At 37.6% G+C, this 23,772-nt stretch overlaps 1 protein-coding gene across 4 annotated transcripts in view; it reads right to left on the bottom strand.

The window, feature by feature from the left end:
* Positions 1-2,839: 2,839 nt before the first annotated feature.
* Positions 2,840-23,772, bottom strand: part of XIAP (X-linked inhibitor of apoptosis) — a 54,978-nt gene continuing 34,045 nt past the window's right edge. For 3 of the 4 annotated variants that reach the window (XM_032882332.1, XM_032882336.1, XM_032882335.1), the window contains 6 exons: positions 20,703-21,611; positions 19,554-19,653; positions 18,441-18,519; positions 17,705-17,747; positions 12,378-12,578; positions 2,840-3,786 (listed from right to left, as the gene is read on the bottom strand). In XM_032882332.1, the coding sequence (XP_032738223.1) occupies positions 3,593-3,786; positions 12,378-12,578; positions 17,705-17,747; positions 18,441-18,519; positions 19,554-19,653; positions 20,703-21,579 (1,494 nt within the window). In that variant the 5' untranslated portion in view covers positions 21,580-21,611 and the 3' untranslated portion in view covers positions 2,840-3,592. The remainder of the gene's footprint in view (positions 3,787-12,377; positions 12,579-17,704; positions 17,748-18,440; positions 18,520-19,553; positions 19,654-20,702; positions 21,612-23,772) is intronic. The other variant, XM_032882333.1, reaches the window with a different exon arrangement.

Here is a 23,772-nt window from a genome sequence, read left to right as displayed (position 1 = left end):
CTCTAGGATTCTAGTATGCCACTAATGAAATTCACATTGTGTTACGTGAGTTAAGAGTCAAATTGACACTGATGATGAAAGTAGAAATAAGCCAATTGTTTCTATTAGGAAAACTCACTGAATTCGATAAAAATAGTTAAGATTTTTAAAAGAGGAACTTAAATATTTTTAAGGACCTGACCTATTTATTATAATTTACATCTTAACTATGAGAGCTGCCAAAAAAAGATGAGTAAGAGTCACCAAACGAGTTATCATCTAAGTCTTAGCCCAAATTTCCAGAGTCAAGGCAAACCCCTGAAGGGTTAGAGAGTGTGCTGGGAAGGGAATGAACATTTGTAGCAAGTATCTGACATCCAGGGTCTTCCTGAAGTCTCCTGGTTTTATAAGACAGTTATTATTCTTATTTCAGAGATAAAGAAATAGCTCTCTCTTTTTAAAAGCAGACTTGGCTAAAAATAACTACATCTGTCAACAATCCCCTCCTGTTTTCTAAATTTCTCTAATGGAAGCGAAAAACCTACCCCATTTGTCCCACTCCTCCACCCTTTCCCCTCATACTCAACCCCTGGGGAATCAGGAAATAAAACAATGATTTGGGCCTAAAGAGTACAATACACGCACCTAATGCTGCGGTGGAAGTCTCCATTCAGAGAGTTCAAAATACCAGTTTTATCCACTCAAATGAAAACAGGAAAAAAAAAAGCCTACCAAAATTTAAATAATGTAACCACAAAAACAAAATATCATAGTTAGGCAGGGCCAAATCCCATTATATACACCCATCACACACACCCTACCCCATCTTAGCCCTTAACCAAAGGGGGAAAAGAAAAACCCCAAGAAACCCAAAACTAGCAGGAAAGGCAATACAAAGCCATTAATTAATAAACTGGAGTTTACTTTATAAACATGAAACCCATTTTTCAAAAATTAAAACAAGGCTTTTGATCAGCACACCAAATTATTATGAATAAAGAGAACTACTTATTACCAAACAACCTGACTCTTCACATGACTAAAATGTAGTAAAATAGGTGGTGACTTAGAAATCTTTAAAGTGAACTTTCTAACAGAAAAGGAATGTCTACATGTAGATACGAAAAACTATTTTGGGAAAGGGGGAGGCGCAGATTTGGATCTGGTTATATTTTGACCTTGCAAGTAATCATTTTTTGCACAACTAGATGGAAAGGATCCAGTGCTTTTTATAGTGAGAACACAGACAAACACTGGTAAGTCTTAAAAAAAATATGTGATTAGAAGTTGGAGTGCTGAGTGATTTCAGAACCTGAAGCAACAGCATTTCTAAACAATTCTTAAAATAAACTTGTTATCCACATCAGCTTCATGCATTACATTTCACAACTCATGGGGAGAAAAAAGGTCTTTCTTAACTCTAAACATTCAAGTTTTAAAAAAAGAGTTTTAATGAACTGAGGCTCTCAGAACAGGAAAAGCCTTATGTTAAAATAATTCAGTCCTTGGCCAACAACTAGTTTGAATTAACTACCTGACTTGGAGAAGACATGTTCTGGAAAACACATTTAAGAACCATTAACACATTTCTCCCCTTGTAATTTAAATTCAAAGCATAGACAATATAAGTAAAAGTTAACTTAATGAACATTTAACTAAACCTAAGTGGAAGTGCAAAGGTAAAGAACTGAGAGTTTACACCATAAAACAAGACATCCTCCCAACCAGGGCGGTCATTATTTAATTTGAAAAGTTCTCATTTAAATTCACAATGCTTTAAATGACTGTCACTTAAAACAGTCATCCACAGAGGTGAGGAGAACATGACAATATTCTTTCTCATAGAAAATGCAATGAAAATAGGATTTTTAAGTTTCACTCTCAAATGTTTCTCTGCAGTAAAATGCCTCACTCACCTCTATTGACAGGTTGGTTTAAGAATCTTTTAAGCAAACCCTGGGTGTTGTATGAAGCACTTTTAAACTTCTATTTTTTAATCTCTATTGACTCTTATTCAAGTTTTATTTTCTTTTTAATATTTAAACAAGTATTCTCATTTTCTTGTCAATATTTTGGAATTTCCAAGAGATTTTAAGGATCTTGAGAGAACATTTATTTCAGAAGTACCTACTACTATTACTAGTCAAGGAAACAAAACAATTTAGGTAAAGACTTGACATTTTGTCCTATATACATCTTAATTATCCAAACAGTAAAAATGCACATGAAACTTTAAGATACAAGATGATATGAGAATCTCAACATGGAAAGCTGTCACTATAACTACAAGCAGTGTACAAACATGCTTCTACTTTTTCCTACATAAGCTGACAGATGTTTAAAATACTGGGTTAACAAAGATCTTTTAGTAAAGTGACTTAGGCAGGCTTAAACTAGCAAGGATTAAGGATGAATCCTTACTAATTAATTGGAAGATCTGAGACATATTTTATATTTCATTTTACAAAATCAGGAATATTTATTTTGAAACAAGAGAAGACATGGTCTACCTGTCAGAAAACTACCACTCAGAAATATTTTTCATCCACAAAAGCAGGAAAAACAAAAAAACATTTAAATTTCACATTGGCACCAAAAAGGTTAACTGCTCTGCCTTCTTGGATTAGAAAAACTAAAGCTGAGCAATAAGTAGTTTTGCAGGCGTTTGAACATGCCTAAGCCTTTAAATCAGTGAAATACTTTCTAAAAATTCTGATTACAAAATTAATACATACTTACAAAAATCCAAACAGAACAAAATGAAAAAAGTAGAAAGTGAAAAGCCCCTGCAAACCCCCCCCCCCCCCGCCCCGGGCCCTACCCTCCCCCCCACCAAGAGAAACCACACTTAACAGTTTGGTGCTTTATCGATCCAAATCTTTTGTTCTATACATATACAAAACACACACACCTTCATCTGACTCATTCTATACACTGTGTTTTGCCACTTCAGCCTACACTTAATATATCTTTGACATCTCTCCATGTCAGTACATGTTGGCTAGATGGTATTCTATCCTTAAATACCCTTTTAACAATGGCAAAATAATTTTTTACAATCACCCATCCAAGCACGTGTGTCTAATTTTAAAACAGAATGGACAAAATACTAAAACACAAAGACAAACATCTAAAAATATTCTCTATCTTTCCACCAGTGTGGAACAGTTCATTCCTTTTCACACAAAACAAATTATGTGATTGGGGAGATTAACTCTAATCTCCACGTTTACAAAGAATGCTCCATTTGTTAAGCCTCTATGAAAAGAATGAAAAATTCAGCTGATTAATTCACTTACACTTAGAAACTAAGTTAGTGTACTACAAATACACATTGTGATCAGTTACAGTATGACGCTTCTTAGTCTAGATTTCAATTAAATAAGAGTAAAAAAAAAGACATACAACATATCTAATATCCCCCAAAATCCAGAAATTCAAATTTTAGATTATGAACTAGAACATTGTAGTTTACATTTTGTCTACTTGGTAGCAAATGCTAATGGCATTCAATGCTGATTACTTAAAGTCAGTTCACATCACACACTCAATCAGGGTAATGACAAGAACATAATGCGCCTAACTGTAGAGTTAGATTAAGACATAAAATTTTTTAAGACATAAAAATTTTTTGCTTGAAAGTAATGACTGTGTAGCACATGGGACATTTGTCAACTGCTTCAGCACATTGTTTACAAGTGACCAGATGTCCACAAGGAATGAAAACCACAGCAATATTTCTATCCATACAGATTTTGCAAAGCTTTTCCTCTTGCAGGAGCCTTAGCTGCTCTTCAGCACTAATCTCTGCACAAAGAGAAAAGAAATGTGTTAATTCTTTACTTTCTTAGTTGTTGAAATGTACTGAAACAATGTGAACCCCTACTATGTGCCAGGTGCTAGGCAAGGGCTGGGAGACAGGATGACTCACACACGACGCCTGCTCTCGAGCAGCTCGCGGGCTAGAGAAGGACGTGAGCTGAGGCTATGGAGGGAAGCACAAAGTACAAAGTGGTAAGTGCTATCATAAAGTTATGTACAAAGTGCTCGGGGATGAGATGAGAGAACCAGTTCTTCTGTTCAGATGAGGTGGGAAAAGCTTCTCAGGTTGGCAGCTGCAGGGTGTGGGGGACGGGGGAAGAGGTGGAGTGATATTTAAACATGGCCAGCAACTTGCCAGGCAGAGAAGCCAGGGTTAGGTAAAATGAAGTGACATATGGAAAGGGCATGACTTACTCCAGAAATGGAGGGATGGATCTGAGGGACACTTCTGAAGTGGGACTACTAGGATTTGGTGACTGATTACATGTGAGGGATAAGGAAAAAGAGGAACCAGAGTTGATTTTAAGATTTCTAGTGTGCCTACAAAGGGATGGTGATGCCAAAAGGAAATATTGGTTTGGCATTTTTCAAGTTGTTTTTGAGGTGTCTGCAGGGCATCTGTATATAAATGTCATTGGACAGTCACGTCTTGAGATCAGGAGAAGTTAGGGCTAGAAAAAGAGATTTGGGTAACATCAGCATATAGGTGGCACTAAAGTACTTGTTTAATTCAGCCTTTCCCAAACTAGGTTTTGAGGTATTAACAAATATATCACAAAAATGTGTTTCATGGTCAAACAAAACATTAATGACAGGGGTACTTGTGTGGCTCAACTAGTTAAGTGCCCCACTCTTGATCTCAGCTCAGATCTCGATCTCATGGTTGTGAATTCAAGCCCTGTGCTGGGCTCCATGCTGCACATGGAGTCTACTTTAAAAAAAAGAAAACTATAATGACAACAACAGCAATAATGGCAGCAGTTAACAGTAATATAGCCCTTATTATTACGTGCCAGGCACTAATCTAAAGGCATTACATATTTTAACAATCTTTGTAGACCAGTGGTTTCCAAATGTGGCCTCACGTGAGAATCACTTGGGGCATTTTAAAAAAAGATTTATTTATCTACTTCCCAGAGTGGGGGAGGGGCAGCAGGAGACAATCTTCAGACTCCCCACTGAGTGGGGAGCCACTCTGGGGCTCCATCACAGGACCCATGAGATCATGACCTGAGTCAAAACCAAGAGTTGGATGCTTAACTGAGCAACTTGGGCGCACTTGGGCATTTTTAAAAATGATCGATTGCTATGCCCCATTCCCTAAATCTAAAATTTATGGGGTTTTTTATTGTTGTTCCAAAATTAAAATATGCAAAATAAAGAAGATATGGTTTTATACAACAACAACACAACAATTTCTGGGATTACACACACTGGCTTGGGAACCAGTGCTATGAAGTATAGGTCATTACAGTACAGCGCATATCCCCTCCTAGAAAGTCACATTTAACTACAGAGTTCCTTTTTTTTTTTTGCTCCCTTTTCATGGCATCCCCTTTAACACCCTGGGGAACACTGTTTTTTTTTTTTTTAAAGATTTTTATTTATTTATTTATTTATTTATTTATTTATTTGACAGAGATCACAAGCAAGCAGAGAGGCGGGCAGACAGAGAGCGAGAGGGAAGCAGGCTCCCCGCTGAGCAGAGAGCCCAATGCGATGTCGCTTGATGGTACACCCTGAGATCATGACCTGAGCCAAAGGCAGAGGCTTAACCCACTGAGCCACCCAGGTGCCTCAGAACACTGAAAACAAGTTTGGGAAACAGTGGTTCAGTTTTGTTCAACAAATATTTACTGAACACTTAACTAGGTTCTAGGAACTCGAGATACAACAACTAGCAAATACAAAGGCCCTAGGCCCCTAATCGTTCATAAACAAGTGAGAAACACAAGTAGACAGGAAATTATAATAGAATGTAATGATAAGGGTAATTGCAATATGTTATAAAGAACACAGGAAAGGTGTAAATGTGCACGTACACATAAACAGAAGGCCTCTTGGAAGAAATTATAGTTAAACTGGGTCCTAGAGGAGGAGGAGGAGGAGTTAACTAGGAAAGATGGAGGGGGGACCCTGGGGGACAGAGGCAGTGGGAGAAGAGTGTTCTGGGCAGAGGAAACGGTATAGGCAGGCTCCGAGTACTACAAGTATACGGATAAGCTTTGGGGAGAGACACAGCATGACTTGAGGCTACAGAAGATCAGCAGGTGCCCCACCATGGAAGACTTGGCAACCCACCTAAAGGAATTTGGACTTGATCCTAAGGGCCCTGGGGGACAGTAAAGGGTATTAACCTGGAGAGAGATAGGAGATTTGTGCTTTGGAAAGGTATGCCTGACCAGGGTGGAGAGGAAGTATTATTTAATCTCTTTCTTCTTAAAAAGCAACCTCATGGGCATAATCAAAACTGTAAGCTCCTGTAAGCTCAAACATGGACTGCTCCGGAGATAAGATAAAGCACCTGTCCTCAGGAAGCTCCGTCTGAGGTGCTGGACAGAAAAGGAAAACTGTTCTAAAACAATGTTAGGAATGCTCTCATAGCAGCACTCATAGAGAAGAGGGAGCTCCGGACTCTAATGTGGGTACGAGGGAAAGCTTCAAAGAATGACCTCTAAGTGGAACCTTGAAGGATGAGTTCACAAGATGGATTTAGGGGACTGGGGGTGGAGTGGGGAATAAGACTAGGTACACAGACAGGGAAAAGGCAGCTGGGGTGCAAGTAATAATGGAAGTAAAGAGATGGCACTCTACACTGATTTGTCTCATATGAAAGCATTTAACCAAGAAAGTTAGAATCAAGTACATACTCATGATGCCCCATAAGGAGGAAAATAATTAAGAAATTTACACATGGGGGCACCTGGGTGGCTCAGTGGATTAAGCCTCTTAGCGTCCTGGGATGGAGCCCCACATCAGACTCTCTCTGCTCAGCAGGGAGCCTGCTTCTCCCTCTATCACTGCCTGCCTCTCTGCCTACTTGTGATCTGTCAAATAAATAAATATGATCTTTAAAAAAAAAGAAATTTACACATGACTTTTAGATGTGATGCTCCAATGAGTAAAAATGAACACTGGACCTAGAAGAGTCAAGTTTAATGGAGACAGAAAGCAGAATGGTGATTATTAGGCTGGGGGAGGGGGAATAAGGATATGTTGTTTAACGGGGACAGTTTCAGTTGTTTAGATAAAAAGAGTTGTGGAGACTGGCTGCACAACTGTGAATGTACTTAACACTACTGAACTGTACACTTTAAACATTTTTTTTAAGAGGAACACTGGACCACCAGTCAGGAAAACTGATTTTTATTCTCAACCAGCTGAGTGATCTTTGCCAACAGCACATCTATACTTTAATTTTCTTACTGAAGTAATGGAAGTTTTTTCTTTAAAGATTTTATTTATTTATTTGACAGAGAGAGAGAGATCAGAGGCAGGCAGAGAGGTAGGCAGAGAGAGGAGGAAGCAGGCTCCCTGCTAAGCAGAGAGCCCGATGCAGGGCTCGATCCCAGGACCTGAGATCATGACCTGAGCTGAAGACAGAGGCTTTAACCCACTGAACCACCCAGGCGCCCCTGAGGTAATGAAAGTTTTTATATGATCTTTCAGGTTCATTTTGGTTCTGATGATTTGTGATTCTGTTTCATAGAGCACAGTGGAATGAAATGCCAGGCCTACCAAACACTGTTATTGATTTTTCCTACCTTATTTCAGCCTTATGTACAGCAACTTACTTGACATGGTGAGGTTCTGGCCATAGATTTCACCCCCTGACACTGTTTACCTCTGACAATTTTATTTCACTCAAATCTTCAGGTAACTATTGGATTCTACATCCTTTACTATGGTACCTTTCCCCTTACACTTTCTTTCCTTTCTTTAGTATTTAATTAATTTATTTATTTGAGAAAGAGATAGAGAGTACATAAGCAGGTGGAGGAAAAGAGGGAGAGGGACAAGAAGACTCCGCACTGCGCACAGATCCTGATGCTGGGCTCAATCAATCCCACGACCCCGAGCCATGACCTGAGCCGAAATCAAGAGTCAGATGCTTAACCAACTGTGCCACCCAGGCACCCCATCTTTTTTTAAAGATTTTATTTATTAATTTGAGAGACAGAGAGAAAGCAAGAGTTGGGAGGGGGGGGAGAGGCAAACTCCCCTGCTAAGCTAGGAGCCCAATGTGGGACTAGATTCCATGACCTGGAGATCATCACCTGAGCTGAAGGCCAACGCTTAACCACCAGAGCCGCCTAGGTATCCCCAACTTTTAAAAAAATTATTTATTTGAGAGTGACCACGTGAGTGGGAGGGAAGGGAGAGGGAGAGAGGATCACAAGCAGACTGGCCACTGAGCACAGAACCCAATGAGGGGCTCAATCCCACAACCCTGAGATTGATCGACCCTGAGCTGAAATCAAGAGTAGGATGCTTAACCGACTGGGCTACCCAGGTGCCCCAGCACACTATGTAACCTTTAAAAAGAAATAAATATACTATCTGATACTATTTTTAGAAGACCATTTACCGAGCTATTCTCTGTCACATAGCCATTGGGATAAAGCTAGTACTGAATCTAGGATTTCTCAGTAAGCAACAGTAACAGCGTAGTTTTTCTAGTAACTTCCACCCGCTTTACCTCAGTTAGGCCCATCTTCTCTTCTGGATAGAATTAAGAAGAGTCTTAGTGCCAGTCTTTACTCATCAGCCCTTGGTAAGAGGAATAGGCAGTAGCCCTAGTGTGAGAAGATAGCCTGTATCAGTTAACCTCCCTCTCAATTTAATGAGACCAAGGAGACAACTGATGAATTCCAACTCCTGCTTCTGAAAGCTGCCATTTGCTCAGGCCTTCCTTCCCACACCATCCTAGTTTGTAGTCTCTCTGGTAACAAGAATGCCCATCGACTCCTGTTGGATAGAAAACAGATACTCCCTAAAGTACTGTACCTTGTTCTCTTCCTATTGCAACCCACTAAATCATCCTGTTGCTGACAATACCTTCAGGTATAAAAACACCTTATTGTCAAACTTGAGTTGTGGTTTAGATGCAGAGAAAAATGATATGGTCCCTTGTATTTCTATTGTAGTAGAAAGAAGACCAAGTCAGTGGTTCATTTTACCACTGCCAGGACAAGTGAAGCTATTACCAGTTTTTTTTTTAAAGGCTTTATTTATTTATTTGAGAGAGAGTGAGAGAGAGAACATGAGAGGAGAGAAGGTCAGTGGGAGAAGCAGACTCCCCGCCAAGCAAGGAGCCCAATGCAGTACTTGATCCCTGGACTCCAGGATCATGACCTGAGCCAAAGGCAGTTACTTAACCAATTGAGCCAGCCAGGTGCCCCATTACAGGTTTTAAATAAATGCCTATTTAGGAAAAGAACAGTATGCTTTCTGTTGAATGTTTTATATCAACTGATGTAACTAAAAAATCACTGTTATACTGTTTTGTGACCAATTAATTATCTGAATAATGTTTTAGAAGCACTGGAAATAACTTAAAGATCAAAAGGGTGTATTCATATTTTAATTTTTTTTTTTTAAGTAAGCCCTACACTCAATGTGGAGCTTGAACTCATAACCCCGAGATTAAGAGTCACCAGCTCTTCTGACTGGGCCAGCCAGGAGCTCCAAAAGGGTCTTTAATGTAAAAAAAAAAAAAAAAAAAAAGTAAACTTTTAGATTTATTAGCACTGGGAGAATTTTCAACCTCTGCGAGAGGTGGTCAAGAGCTCAGGGAATAATGACTATAACAACGTACCTCAGTACCCAAAATTACTCATAGTTTGAAATGTACTCATAGTTTGCCAAGCAAACATCAAAGAGTTGCTTTCATCCTTTTTTTAAAAAAAGATTTTATTTATTTATTTGACAGAAATCACAAGTAGGCAGAGAGGAAGGCGGGGGTGGGTGGGTGGGGATGCAGGCTCCCTGCTGGGCAGAGAGTCTGATGCGGGGCTCAATCCCAGGACCCTAAGATCATGACCTGAGCCGAAGGCAGAGGCTTAACCCACTGAGCCACCCAGGTACCCCAAGTTGCTTTCATCCTTAAAGAAGGAAGTTACATTTTTTTAAAAGATTTTATTTATTTGTCAGACAGAGATCACAAGTAGGCAGAGAGACAGGCAGAGAGAGAGGGGGAAGCAGGCTCCCTGCTAAGCAGAGAGCCCGATGTGGGTCTCCAACCCAGGACCCTGGGATCATGACCTGAGCCGAAGGCAGAGGCTTTAACCCACTGAGCCACCCAGGCGCCCCAGGAACTTGCATTTTTTACCTTTTACTGCATAAACAACAAAATGGCAGTTCAACCGGATTGGGGCTGCTCTAGCTGAATAGGCCCTTACACTGTTTGTTCCTAAAAGGAGTTTATATGCTTCCCTTGCACATTATTTAATGCAATTTTTAGGGGCACCTGGCTGGCTCAGTCAACAGACCATTTGACTCTTGATCTCAGGGTTGTGAGTCCAAGGCCTGGGTTGGGCGTGGAGTCTACTTAAAAAAAAATTTAATACACTTTCCATATATGATTTACAGTACCAGGGTGCCACTCATTCAAGCTCTATTTAGCAATATGGTGTGTTTACAGGTTTACATCGCATGAAAAGTTGCAGAACACTCTAAATCCATTTCAATTACAAAACTTACAGATTCCACACATAATCATCAAAGCCTTCATTGTTCTTTATCTAAACCCACACCTAAATAATCAAATAAATCAGGCATGCCTGGGTGGCTCAGTCAGTTAAGTGTCCAACTCTTTTTTTCTTTTTTTTTTTTAAAGATTTATTTATTCTAGAGAGAGACAGAAGGGGGAAAGGCAGAGGGAGAGAATCCTCAAGTGGACTCCCCACCCAGCACGGAGCCTGATCCCACAACCCATGAGATCATGACCTGAGTTGAAACAAAGAGTTGGATGCTTAACCAACTGAGCTACCTAGGAACCCCAGTATCCAACCCTTGATTTCAGCTCAGGTCATGATCTCAGGGTCATGGGCTCGAGCTCTGCAAAGGTTCCATGCTCAGTAGGGAATCTGCTTGAGATTCTCTTTTTCCCTCTCACTCTATCCCCTCCCCCAGCACTATCTCTAAAATAAATAGGTAAATCATTACAAAAATAAAATAAAATTACTAAACTAGTGGATCTTACCTGAATACCAATTAGGACAAATCAACTGTTACGACTGTTTCAAGACAATGGAAAAAATTAAAACTAACCGATATTCAAATGATATTATGGAATTACTGATAATTTTGTTACGTGTGGAAACAGTATGTTATGGAATAAATGTATCCACTCAAAAATTCCTATGTTGAAGCCCTAAACACCCAATGTGATGGGACTCACAGATGGGCCCTCTGGGAGGCAGGTAATTAAATTCCAGATGAGGTCATAAGGGTGGGACCTGCTCATTATGGAATAGTTTTTTTTTTTTTTCTTTTTTTTCTTTTATTTCTTTTTTTCTTTTTTTTTCTTTCTTTCACTTTATTATGTATGTATGTATATACATATGTATGTATTTTTTTTCTTTTATTTCTTTTTTTTCTTTTTATTTCTTTCTTTCACTTTATTATGTATGTATGTATATACATATGTATGTATTTTTATTTTCATTTATTTTAAAGACTTTATTTTTAAGTAATCTCTACACATAATGTGGAGCTCACTCACAATCCCACGATCAAGAGTTGCATGCTCTACTAAGCCAGCTGGATGTCCCATGGAATCAGTGTATTTATAAGAGGAAAAGAGACCAGAGAGCTCTGCCTTTACAGAGAGAAAGCAGCCATCTGCAAGCCTGGAAGAGTGTCCTCATCAGGAACCAAATATGCCAGCACCTTGATCCTGGACTTCCTGGCCCCCAGAAATGTAAGAAATAAGTATCTGCTGTTTTAAGTCTATGGTATTCTGTTAGAGCACTCTGAGCCCAGTTTAAGTTACTGCTTAACATGACAGCATTAAGTTAAAAAAAATCTTTATCTCTTAGGTATATATTAAAGTATTTATAGGTAAATGATATATGGGATACCTGGAATCTTCTTTGAAATACCACAGCAAAAAATGTTGGGGGAAAAAAATGAAACAAGATTGGAAAATTGATAATTACTGTATCTGGTTTATGGGTACATGAGGGTTCACTGTACTGTTTTCTCCACTTTTTTTTGAATTTTTTATTAGAAGAACGTTTTTTAAAAGAGATTTTATTTATTTATTTGATAGAGTGAGCACAAGTAGGCAGAGCTGGAGACAGAGGGGGAGGAGAAGCAGGTTCCCCACCGAGCAGAGGGCCCCATGGGGGCTTGATACCAGGATTCTGGGATCATGACCTGGGCTGGAGGCAGAAGCCCAACCAATTGAGCCACCCAGGTGCCCATAACAGAACATTTAAAAAAAAATGTTTATCCCAGGGGGGATGTGAGAAGGAAAAAAATGAATGGGCCACAGTCATATAAGATACTATCCATAATGAAGTATTATTAAGTGTTTCTTGCTTTTTAAAAATAAACACAGCCATGCATACCTTTTTGCAATGAAGTCTGGCTTGATTCATCTTGTGTATTGTCTTTCTGAGCACTCACTAAATCTGAAACCAGAATCTCAAGTGATGTATAGTTGCTCCCAGATGTCTGAATTTTTTCCTCCATTATTTTCTTAATGTCCTTGTAATTGAATCCCATTCGTAGAGCCTCTTGTAACATAGGATTTTGGAAGATGGCATCATCTGAAATAAAAATTGGTGAGGAAAAAGAACAGAGTTTAAACAATTATTTTCATTAACACAACTCAACAGCAAAGTACAGTTAAGAAGAAAAAGGTATGCAGCAAGAAAATAAAAAAAAATCAAAGTTACTCTCGGAAGATTTTAAAATACTTAAGCACTGAAGAATCAGAATCTTATAATCATTGAAAATACAGTATTATTTTATAGCACTATGAATTGAGATTAGATGCTTTAAAGACTAAAGAAATAGTGCAAGATTAGGTAAAACTGAGAGGATAAAGTTAAGTGCTTCAAAAATAAGATTTTTTTCAAATCAGCTGTACTCATTAACAGCTAACCTAGATACTTAAGAGTAGATGTCTTTCCCAAGTCACTAGCAATTATTTTGGAAAAATCATGGGAAATGGGGGGAATTTGCAGTCTGTGACCTTGAATGTTGTGAGTTTCCTATCTCTGAGACTTAGTTTCTGCAGCCGAGGGGGGTGAACTAGATAAGGAAACAAAATGAATAGAAATTCACTGTAATGGTACTCGAAGTAGAAATACAGGTTATGAATGGAACTGCTGAAAGAGGAGACTTACACCCTCTGATTCATCAGTTCTACTTGAGTACTAAAAATAAGTACAAAGGTCCACCAAAAAAAAAAAAGATCCACCAAAGATATACACAAGAATATTCATAGCAGTGTCATTTGTAAGAGCCTCAAACTGAAAACAACTTGAACATCTATCATCAGGTGAATGGGTAAGTAAACTGTGGTATATTTGAACACTACACAGCAACAAGAAAAATGAAACTTCTGCCACAGACAACATAATGAATCTCACAGATCTGATGAACAAAACGTCATCATAATGATGAACCAGAGACAAAAGCTGGATGTTCAAGACTAATCTATGGTGGGGCTTCTGGGTGGCTCTGCTCATGATCCCAGGGATCAAGCCCTGAATCGGGCTCCTTGCTCAGCCAGAAGCCTGCTTCTCCCTCTCCCACCACCCTCTGCTTGTGTCCCCTCTCTCACTGTGTCTCTGTCAAATAAATAAATAAAATTTTAAAAACATAGAAGTCAGAACATAACTTGGGGTAGATGTTGATTGGGAAAGGGGCCTGAAGGAGTTTCTGGCATGGTGGGAATGTTCTATTACCTTTTTTTTTTTTTAAAGATTTTTATTTATTTATTTGAGAGAGAGCATGCAAGCAGTAGTGGGCAGTGGGGGGTGGGGAGGAGGGAGAAGCAGACTCCCCACTGAGCAGGAAGCCCTATGTAGGGCTTGATCCCAGGATCCTGAGATCATGACCTGAGCCAAAGGCAGATGCTTAACTAACTGAATCACTCAGGTGCCCCCAGTTCTATATTTTGATTTGACTAATGACTACACAGATAAATGCATGTTAAAGTTCACTGACTTAAATACTTAAGATTAGTCTATTTTAAGCATTTTATTGTATGTGTATTATACTTCAATAAATGTTTTTTAAAAAGAGAAGTTGGAAAGGGATTTGATTGTAAGAAATATTACATGGTAAGTAATAAGAGAAGAAAGAAAGTAACTTAAGATCTTTGATATGTTGGGAAGTTATAATGCAGATAGAAGACCATTTATGAGACTACTAAAGCAACTGAATGAGAAATCAGGGCAGAAACTAGGGCAGAACCAGTGGATTTTTGACAATATTAAAAAGGTTGAATTCATCAGACCTGGTGGCTAATTAAATGTAGAGGGATTAAGGAAAGCAAAGAGCTTAAAATGACTCAAATTACTGGGCGACTTTGTGAACTGAGGAACTATTAACCAGTTTGGGGGGAAAAGAACAGGACTGGATTCAGTCTGAGTGATTTTTTAGAAATGCTGAATTTGAGCTGCTTTTTGAGATTTCTAGGTGGATATGTCCAGAGGTCAGCTGGACATCACTCTTTCCTGGTTCTACTGATTTTTTTTCCAGCTTGTTTTGCTGGCTCCTTCTGCTCACCTGATTAGACACTGGTGGTTCCCTTCTATTCCCTCACTGATTCCCCCTTTTTAACAATCTCTCTGAATAGTCCCCCCAATACCACAATTTTACTCTTATTTATGTGAGTTCCAGATTTTAAGACCCACCTACTTAGATATCCTGTAGGTATCTCAAGGTTATCCTGCTAAAAAACAAAAGCAGGGACAACAGGATATCCACATGAAAAATAATTAAAAGGGCCCCCACCTTACACATATATAAAAACTAACTCAAAATGGATCAAAGACCTGAATGTAAGAGATAAAACCATAAAACTCTTAGAAGAAAACATAGATGACCTTGGATTAGGCAATGGTTTCTTAGATATAATACTAAAAGCATAAGCAACAAAAAAGTAAGATAAATTGTTTTCATCGAAATTAAAAATTTATATACTTCAAAGTACACCAGCAAGAAAATGAAAATATTTGCCAATCATATATCTGACAGGGACTTACATGTAAAAAACTAGAATATACAAAGAACTCTTATAAGCCAGTAACAAAAACATAAATAACCCAACTGAAAAACACGCAAAGGCGATGGACACTTCTCCAAAGAAGACATACAAATGGCCAATAAGCACACGAAAGGATGCTTAACATCATTAGCTATCAGGGAAATGCAAATCAAAATCACAATAAGATACCACTTCACATCCACTAAGATGGACATAATAAAAAGACATACAATAACAAGTGTTAACAAAAATGTGGAGAAACAAACTGGAACCCTTCTACACTGCTAGTGAGAACGTAAAATGGTGCATCCATGTTGGAAAACTGGCCATTTATCAAAAGGTTAAATGTAGAGTTACTACATTTAATTCAACAATTCCATGCTGAAATATATACTCAAGAGAATTAAAAACCTTTGTCCACACAAAAATTTGCACACGAATGTTCATAGCAGCATCAGCATCATTCATAAGAGCCAAAAAGTGGAAACCCAAATGTCTATCAACTGATGAATGGATAAAAAGAATGTGGTATTACCCATACAATGGAAAAATTTTCCCCCATAAAAAAGAAGGAAGGATTCATATGAGTACCACAACATGGATGAACTTCAAAGCCACATATTATTATTCCATTTATATGAAATGTCGAGGATAGGTAAATCCAGAGAGATAGAAGTAGATTGGTAGTTGTCTGGCTAGACTTGAGGGTGAAGGGGCAGCAATGGTGACTGATTGCTAATGGGTACACAGTTTCTTTTAGGGATTATGATAATGTTCCACAATTAAGTATCAGTGATGGTTCCACGACCCTGTGAATATATTAAAAAACACCAAAGTGTACAGTTTGCAAGGGTGAAATTTTTGCTATATAAATTACATGTCAATTTTAAAACATTAATCCTGAACTAGAGCAAGAGTCTCAGTAGTCCTAAAAAGTACAGTATAGGGCACCTGCGTGGCTCAGTTGGTTAAGCAACTGCCTTCGGCTCAGATTATGATCCTAGAGTCCCAGGATCGAGTCCCACATCGGGCTCCCTGCTCAGCAGAGAGTCTGCTTCTCCCTCTGATCTCTCCCCTCTCATGCTCTCTCTCTCCCAAATAAATAAAATCTTTAAAAAAAAGTATACATTGTTAGGGTGTTTACTATCAAGAAATGTTACAGAATCTTTTTTTTTAAAGATTTATTTATTTGACAGAGAGAGACACAGTGAGAAAGGGAACATAAGTAGGAGGAGTGGGAGAGGAAGAAGCAGGCTTCCTGCCAAACAGGGAGCTCAATGTGGGGCTGGACTCCAAGAATTATGACCCAAGCCAAAGGCAGATGCTTAACGACCGAGCCACCCAGGCGCCTCAAGAAATGTTATAGAATCTTCATTTGTGGATAATTTCAAAAATATAGGCTGGAATAAGTGATTTCTTAAACTTTATTACTTATGCCCATTACAAAACCTATATCAAACATTATCAAAGTGGTTCTCCTTCTTAAGCGTATTTATGCTTATATATAGTTTTCTCTTGTAACCCTTAGATGATGCTGTAAGGAGTGGGGAATTAGCAGACATATTCTAAATTAAACTTTTTTACTATTTTTGAAACATGATGCCTAAGTTGAGAACAAGATCAACAATGTGATGTACGTTTTGGAAGACCCTGTTTACAGTCCTAGTTCTATTAATGATTCGTAATGTAACTGTGGGCAGGTCACTTAACCTCATTGACTGCGTTTCTTCATCTGATAATGGTATCATCTCTGCTTAACATAGTATCTTTCTGGTTTTTAAACATGTTTATGATGAGTAAATAATCTTCAGGATAAAAACCTCTACCTCTCTATAATGTAACAGGAGATAAACTGAACCAAGCCCCTCTGCGAAGAAACTGAGGGAGGCACAAAGATGGCATGGGATAAGGAAGCAGGTGGAGCTGATCATGGTGATGGCACATTAGTAGATCACTGGATTCATGATGCCGGCTAACTGAAGAAGCACCTGGGACAAAAATACACTTACCTCTTCCTTTTTTGATTTTAACAGAAATGGCAATGGACAGCCATTTGGATCCAAATGGACAGCTGCTGCTCCTGAACTTAGAAAAGCTAACTGCCCAACCTCCATAGGAATGTTGTTTCTTAAAATCTTATTTATTATTTTTAAGTATAATTAATATAATTTTATATATGTAACTATATAACTTATAATTTAGTATGATTTAGTGTCATTAAAAATTTTTCCAGTACAATCAATGTACAGTGTTACCTCTGTCACATGAAAGTTATTAATATGTAAATATCTGGCTTAAATTTATAGGCACTTCATTAATTCTTAGATTTATAGCAATCTCACCTTAAATAAAGATACCTTAATTACCTTGAAAGAATAGCCTTATGTCTCCACCCTATAAATAACAACTGCAATAAATTGGCAATGAAATTAAAAGTATATTTATTTTAGGGGCACCTGGGTGGCTCAGTGGGTTAAGCCTCTGCCTTCAACTCAGGTCATGATCTCTGGGTCCTGGGATCGAGCCCCGCATCAGGCTCTCTGCTCAGCAGGGAGCCTGCTTCCCCACCCCCCACCTGCTTCTCTTCCTACTTGTGATCTCTGTCTGTCAAATAAATAAATAAAATCTTAAAAAAATAAATAAAGGTGTATTTATTTTAATAAACATATTTACCAATTCTTTTAGTTAATGATGGTGTTTTTTCAGCAGTTCTTACCTAAAATAGAAATATGGATTATAAGTTAGAATTCTTTTTGGTAGAAGGTAGTTACCTCAATTTGAAAAGTTACACTAATCATGAATTTTTAAGTTGGCTTTATTCCATTTTAACATATGAGAGTTCGCAAGAGGCATAATATGATGAAGCTAGAAGGAAGTTAACAGATCATCTAACCCAATCCATTCACTTCACAGACAAGACGCTGAGGCTCAGGGAGATAAAGCCAACTCCATCGAGGCTAGAGAGTTCATGGTAAAGCCATAATGGCAACTCAGGCCTTCCATTCTAGTCCATGGCCCTTCCCATGTGGTACCAATACCTTGGCCACCCCAGGCTGCACTGTCAATTTAGATACGTTTCTGAGATTTAAAATACTGTCTATGAAAAGTTTACAACTATTTATGAGTATAAAACACATTACACAAAAGTAATTTCAGAAGCTGAGGGATTAAGTATTTTAGTTCTTCAAGCCCAATTTTTGTTTACAGTGATCACTGAATGAGTCAGCTCATGGTGATTCCCTTTTCACAAATCTGCTTCAGGTCAAGAACGAGCATTCTTCAAGATCTCCTCTTTAAGGCTCACTATACATTATTAATTTAAGATACTATACTCTGAATTTTACACCAAGAAATCATTGCAAAAGAAATTAAATATTTAAAATTATGTATTCTACAATATGTGACTTACCATAGAGTCCTCAAGTGAATGGGTTAAATGAATATTGCTTACATATTCTTGTCCCTTCTCTTCTAACAGATATTTACACCTAAACAGTTAAAAGAAGGTTAAACTTTGGTAGCTGACAAATTAGTAAAGTATAAGTAAAGATATAATCTCCATGGTCTTAATTCCATGAACTTGCTTTTTGGCATTTCTAAGAAGCTGCAAAATGAAATGTTATCCAATTCCCTATCAACTGTCGTTTTAAAGTTTAAAAAAAAAAGGTTCCCTTTGTTATGCTACTTTGCTAATCTTAGAGAGGCAAAAAATACCAACGTGAGAACTTTCAACTTTTTAACAAGTTATTACATTATTGTCTTAAGATTCAAACATTTTTTTCAAATAGTTAATCTTAAATTTTATTTAAAGTATTAACCAACTGTACATTTTGAAGGAATTCTTTGGGCTTTCAACCTTTCCTTTTAAGGCTTTTTAAGATTAAGGTTTATTTTCAAACAATCACTCTTAAGTTTAAGTTATACTATTTTGCAGGCCAAAAATTCTATACCACCTACATATATGTATACTTTATTTTTAAAGATGACAAAGAGACATTTAGAGTATGTCATTATCATTCTAAGATGCCACTGATTATAAGAAGCATGATTATTTTATGTACCAAGAGTGCCAATTAAATTATGACCCACCACTAGATGTGTCCTCATTTCAAAAATCTGAAAATATCAACAACTGTATGTCTTAGAATCAGTGAGACACAGCACTATTTGCTAGGGGATGTGATGGGTTCTTAGGGAAAATCCTTGGCAACAAGGGCTCTCTCGTGCCCACTGTGAAAAGAACCCACTTCTAACCACAAAACTATATATTCCTAATTTGCTGTTTAGAAATAGAATCATCTGAATGTCATAGATACGACACATAAGCAACAAATGCTTTGGTCACCAGAGAAGGCTTAGGGTTTTTTTTTTTCTATAAAGTAGGTGACCCCATTTTTATAAACCTGGTGTGAATTGCAAGCCATGGTGAAGGCAAAAATAGTTGAGGTGAAAAGTTATTCAAGATTTTCCCATTCTAAGTGTCTAACTTGCCTGTTCCCGAATAAACATTTAAATACCTTACCCTGGATACCACTTAGCATGTTGTTCCCAAGGGTCTTCACTGGGCTTCCAATCAGTTAGCCCTCCTCCACAGTGAAAGCATTTTACTTTATCACCTTCCCCTAAGAGAAGACACAAGTAAAAATACATGTATTTGTGCAACTGGAAGCTTATGAAAAAATATCCCCTTTCACACCAAGAAATTAATAATTTCTAAATTACATGAAAATCTTACAGCTTCAAGGAAGACATTCAAATTCATATCTAAGTAAAAGATATGATTGTTTGAGGAGGAAATGCATAGTAAACTCACTGATTTAATTTGAGGTATTTTACATGCCCAATTTTTATGTAAAAAATTATGACTGTTACCTTCTTTCTAACATGTCATTTAGGGCCACCAATACTACACTTTTTTCAAACTGTGGAACTTTAACAGTAAAGTTCAGCTTAACAAAAATACAAAGTAAGTTTCTCTAAGGTTATTATAGCTACATGACACTAAACAAGCCTTCAAGATTGCCATAGGAGACTATGTAAATAAAATACTGAAATAACTAATAATTTGTGTTTTGGTACAACTCAATCCTAAAATAATGGGTCAGATATATAATGGTGTAATTTTTCTGAATACTCCTGGAAGCCATCACACCAATGGCCCTTCCTGACACGTTTACAGCAGTCCCTTTGAGAAGTGCTTATTTGAAGCAAGAAGGCATCATACAGGTCAGCTTTCAAATATACAGTTTCTGTACAAAAGGCAGATATCAATTTTAATATCAGCCAAACTAAACTCTCTAATGTTAACTCTTTTTATGAGATGTAGAAAGAATGCATGTAATACATGTAATACATGACTGAGCTCAATAAATTAGAGTTAATATTATGGTCAGACCCATTCTCTCAGGGAGAACTATCATCTTTTGCATGCCATCCTTCTCCAAAAAACAATCACATAAAGGTAAACATAAGTCACAATATGGTAGTCATTCTCCCATAAACGTAGTGGTTACACCGCAGATTCAACATAAGGGTTTGATTAATACTGATATAATCATGCCAGCCTACACCTAAATATTTACCAGTTCAAGAGGCTAAAGGAATCTACTTTTTAAAAGCACTAGAATAGTTGGAAAGTAAGTTATTAGCCTGGTTTTATAATGAAGTTTACCTAAAGCATAAAATCCAGCTCTTGCAAGCTGCTCCTTGTTAACTGAGTATATCCACGTCCCAAAAGTAATGATCCGTGCTTCGTAATCTGCCATGGCTGGATTTCTTGGAACATTTGTTGAATTTGGGAAATTCCTATCAGAACTCACAACATCAGATTCACTTCGCATGTTAACATTCCGGCCCAGAACAAAGAAGCAGTTGGGAAAGTGTCGCCTGTGTTCTGACCATGCACGATCACACGGTTCCCAATTTTTCAGTTTTCCACCACAACAAAAGCACTGTACTTGATCATCAACACCTGTGTAGTAGAGTCCAGCACTAGCTAACTCTCTTGGGGTCAAGTGGGCATAGTCTGGCCAGTTCTGAAAGGACTTTAGTCTAGCTTCTTCACTACACATGGCGGGGTTCCTCGGGTATATGGTGTCTGATACATCTACGACCTGCCCAGTTCGCAAAAGATAGTCTGCATGAGTCTCAGATGGCCTGTCTAAAACAAAATGATTTCTGTTTCCCAGGAAGCTTTCCACTTTATACTGACCATTTGGTATACCCGGATTTGTAGGTTGTGCAGCGGTATTTTCAAAATAAAAGCCATTGATAAATCTGCAATTTGGGGATACTTTCCTGTGTCTTCCAACTGCTGAGTCTCCATATTGCCATCTATCTACTGCTGCATGACAACTAAAGCACCGCACGATGTCTCCTTCACCAGTATACAGAAAACCAGCTCGTGCTAGTGTTGATGCGGAAACAGGACTACTACTTGGAAAATTAGCAAAAGTTTTTAATCTATTAAACTCTTCTATAAATTCTTCATCCTTATCGATGTCTGCAGGTACACAAGTTTTAGATCCTTCAAAACTGTTAAAACTCATCTTCTCTTGAAAATAGGACTTGTCCACCTTTTCTAAAAAGAGAACATTACATTAGGAAATCCAAAATGTGAAACATAGGCAATATAATTTTGATATTAGGAGCTAACAAATTACCTACTGATGACATAAAATTAATTACACAATCTCTAAGAAACCCTCTAATTCTAAATACTAGAGCTCTATATTACCACAAGATTCAAGTTATAAAATAAAACCTATCATTTTCATTTTTTAGAGGAAAGTAATATTTTAGCAGGTAGAATAGAACTATTCATTTTTAATTGCTTATTTCACATAAACATGGAAACTATGTGATACAGAATATATTAAAATTATTAACCGTGCAAAATTATTAATTAGGAAAAACATAAAAGCATAAAATATGCAGATTCTCAAACTCTATGCGTAATTGTTATAATGGATCATTATATATTCAGGGCATCAAAGTTCAGTTTTTACAATTTAAAAAAAGTATGTTCAGAATCTTAATGAATTAATTTTTGGTATTTCTTTACTTTTCTGCTTTGAAAAAGGTATTTGAGTTTTACTCATAGTATTGGTTCCAATATGTCCTTTAAGAGCATCGAATGTTTCTGATTTTCATGCATATGAAAGCAGGACTTTGTAGTCCATTTTTTGTTGGAATCATATCATTTCAGGTGTATATATTACTGTCCTCTAGAGAGTAGCTCAGGAAAAATACTAAGTATGGGTAGACCCTAACTGCAGTTACTTTTGCTATCAACTTCCCATGGTCAAGAAACAATCTGCTCAAATGGAAGAGAAGTACTACTGCAGCCTCATTAAAGCTGCTGAATTACAGCTGTGTAACCTTTAACCCAGATAAAATAGTAAAAGGAACTAGCTGGATTATGAGAAGGGTGGCCAGATAATTTATCCTCTAAACCTAGACACTTTGGGAAGTGAAAAATGATGCTACTAATAATTACACTAGGACAACAGGCGTAAATCAGAGTTGCCTCAGGCAAACCTGATTCTCCAGAATCTCACACTGTTCCTAATACTGTGCTCAGTATATGCTTGGCCAAAAAAAAAAAAGTCCCAATAATTCTGTCTCTACTTCGTATGTGCATTAATTGATTTCTTGGGAAGAATAAGGAGCCCTGGCATTATGTTGGCACAATATGTCTTAGAACATAATCTCAGAGTAATGTTCAACACAAGGCTTCTGTCCTGCAGGCTGGCAATAAACTTTAGCCTTTCAATTGGCCTTGTTAATTTACAATGGTAGTAATTCATATATACCGCAAGAGCTGAGATATTATCTGCATACAACAATTTTTGGAAGACAGACTCCATGATTCTTCATTATTGTTTCCCAGATGTCTGAAAACATTTTGACACTAGCTTCAAGATCCCTTGTTCAATCAGCGTAAGCTCGATGACAAAAATCAAAATTCAAAGAAACTAAGGCTGGCTGATAGGCGGAGATGACATTTCCCAGGGTTATTAAACATTACATTCTGACTTTAGAAATCTGTTGTACAACTAAAGGAAGATGGAAACTTGGTTTGGAAAGAAGTCATGTGAAGGTCAATCTCTATATTAAAATCGTGGGATTTTAGTTAAAAATTCCATTAGGAGGGGCGCCTGGGTGGCTCAGTTGCTAGAGCCTGAGACTCTTGATCTTGGGGTCATATGTTCAAGCCCCATGTTGGGTACAGAGCTTATTTTTTAAAAAATTCATTATGAGCCACTATCAAATGGCTACTAAAAAGAAATTTAAAGCAACTCCGGGCTGCATTAATGTCCAGATGTACAAGGCTGGACCCAATTCAGCTACACACTGATTATTATTTTCAGTACTGAAAACATTTCAGAAGGAACATTAACAAAGCGTCCTATCTATAGACAGCAATCAGGATGATGAAATTGGTGCTCAGTGAGAACAGGTAGAAGAGCTGAGAGTGTTTATCTCAAAGGGAAACAAATATGGAGAGAGAGAAAGAGCTGTAGAGGACAGAATAATTACCGTTAGCTATCTAAAGGGCTGTTATATAGGAAAGGGATCAAATTCAGTGTAGCCTGAGGACAGAAGCTAAGTCAATGAATTTAATTCTAGCCAGTAGATTTTAATTCAATACAAGGAGGAACGGTTCGAACAATCAACAGCAGTGAAGAATGGATTGGGGTCTTATAGATTTCTCCCATCATGACAAAGCACTTGGGCAT

Source organism: Lontra canadensis, unplaced genomic scaffold, assembly GCF_010015895.1.
Source record: "Lontra canadensis isolate GAN:19392208 unplaced genomic scaffold, GSC_riverotter_1.0 scaffold81, whole genome shotgun sequence".
NCBI classification, from domain to species: Eukaryota; Metazoa; Chordata; class Mammalia; order Carnivora; family Mustelidae; genus Lontra; species Lontra canadensis.
This window is presented reverse-complemented; position numbering and strand designations above follow the sequence as displayed.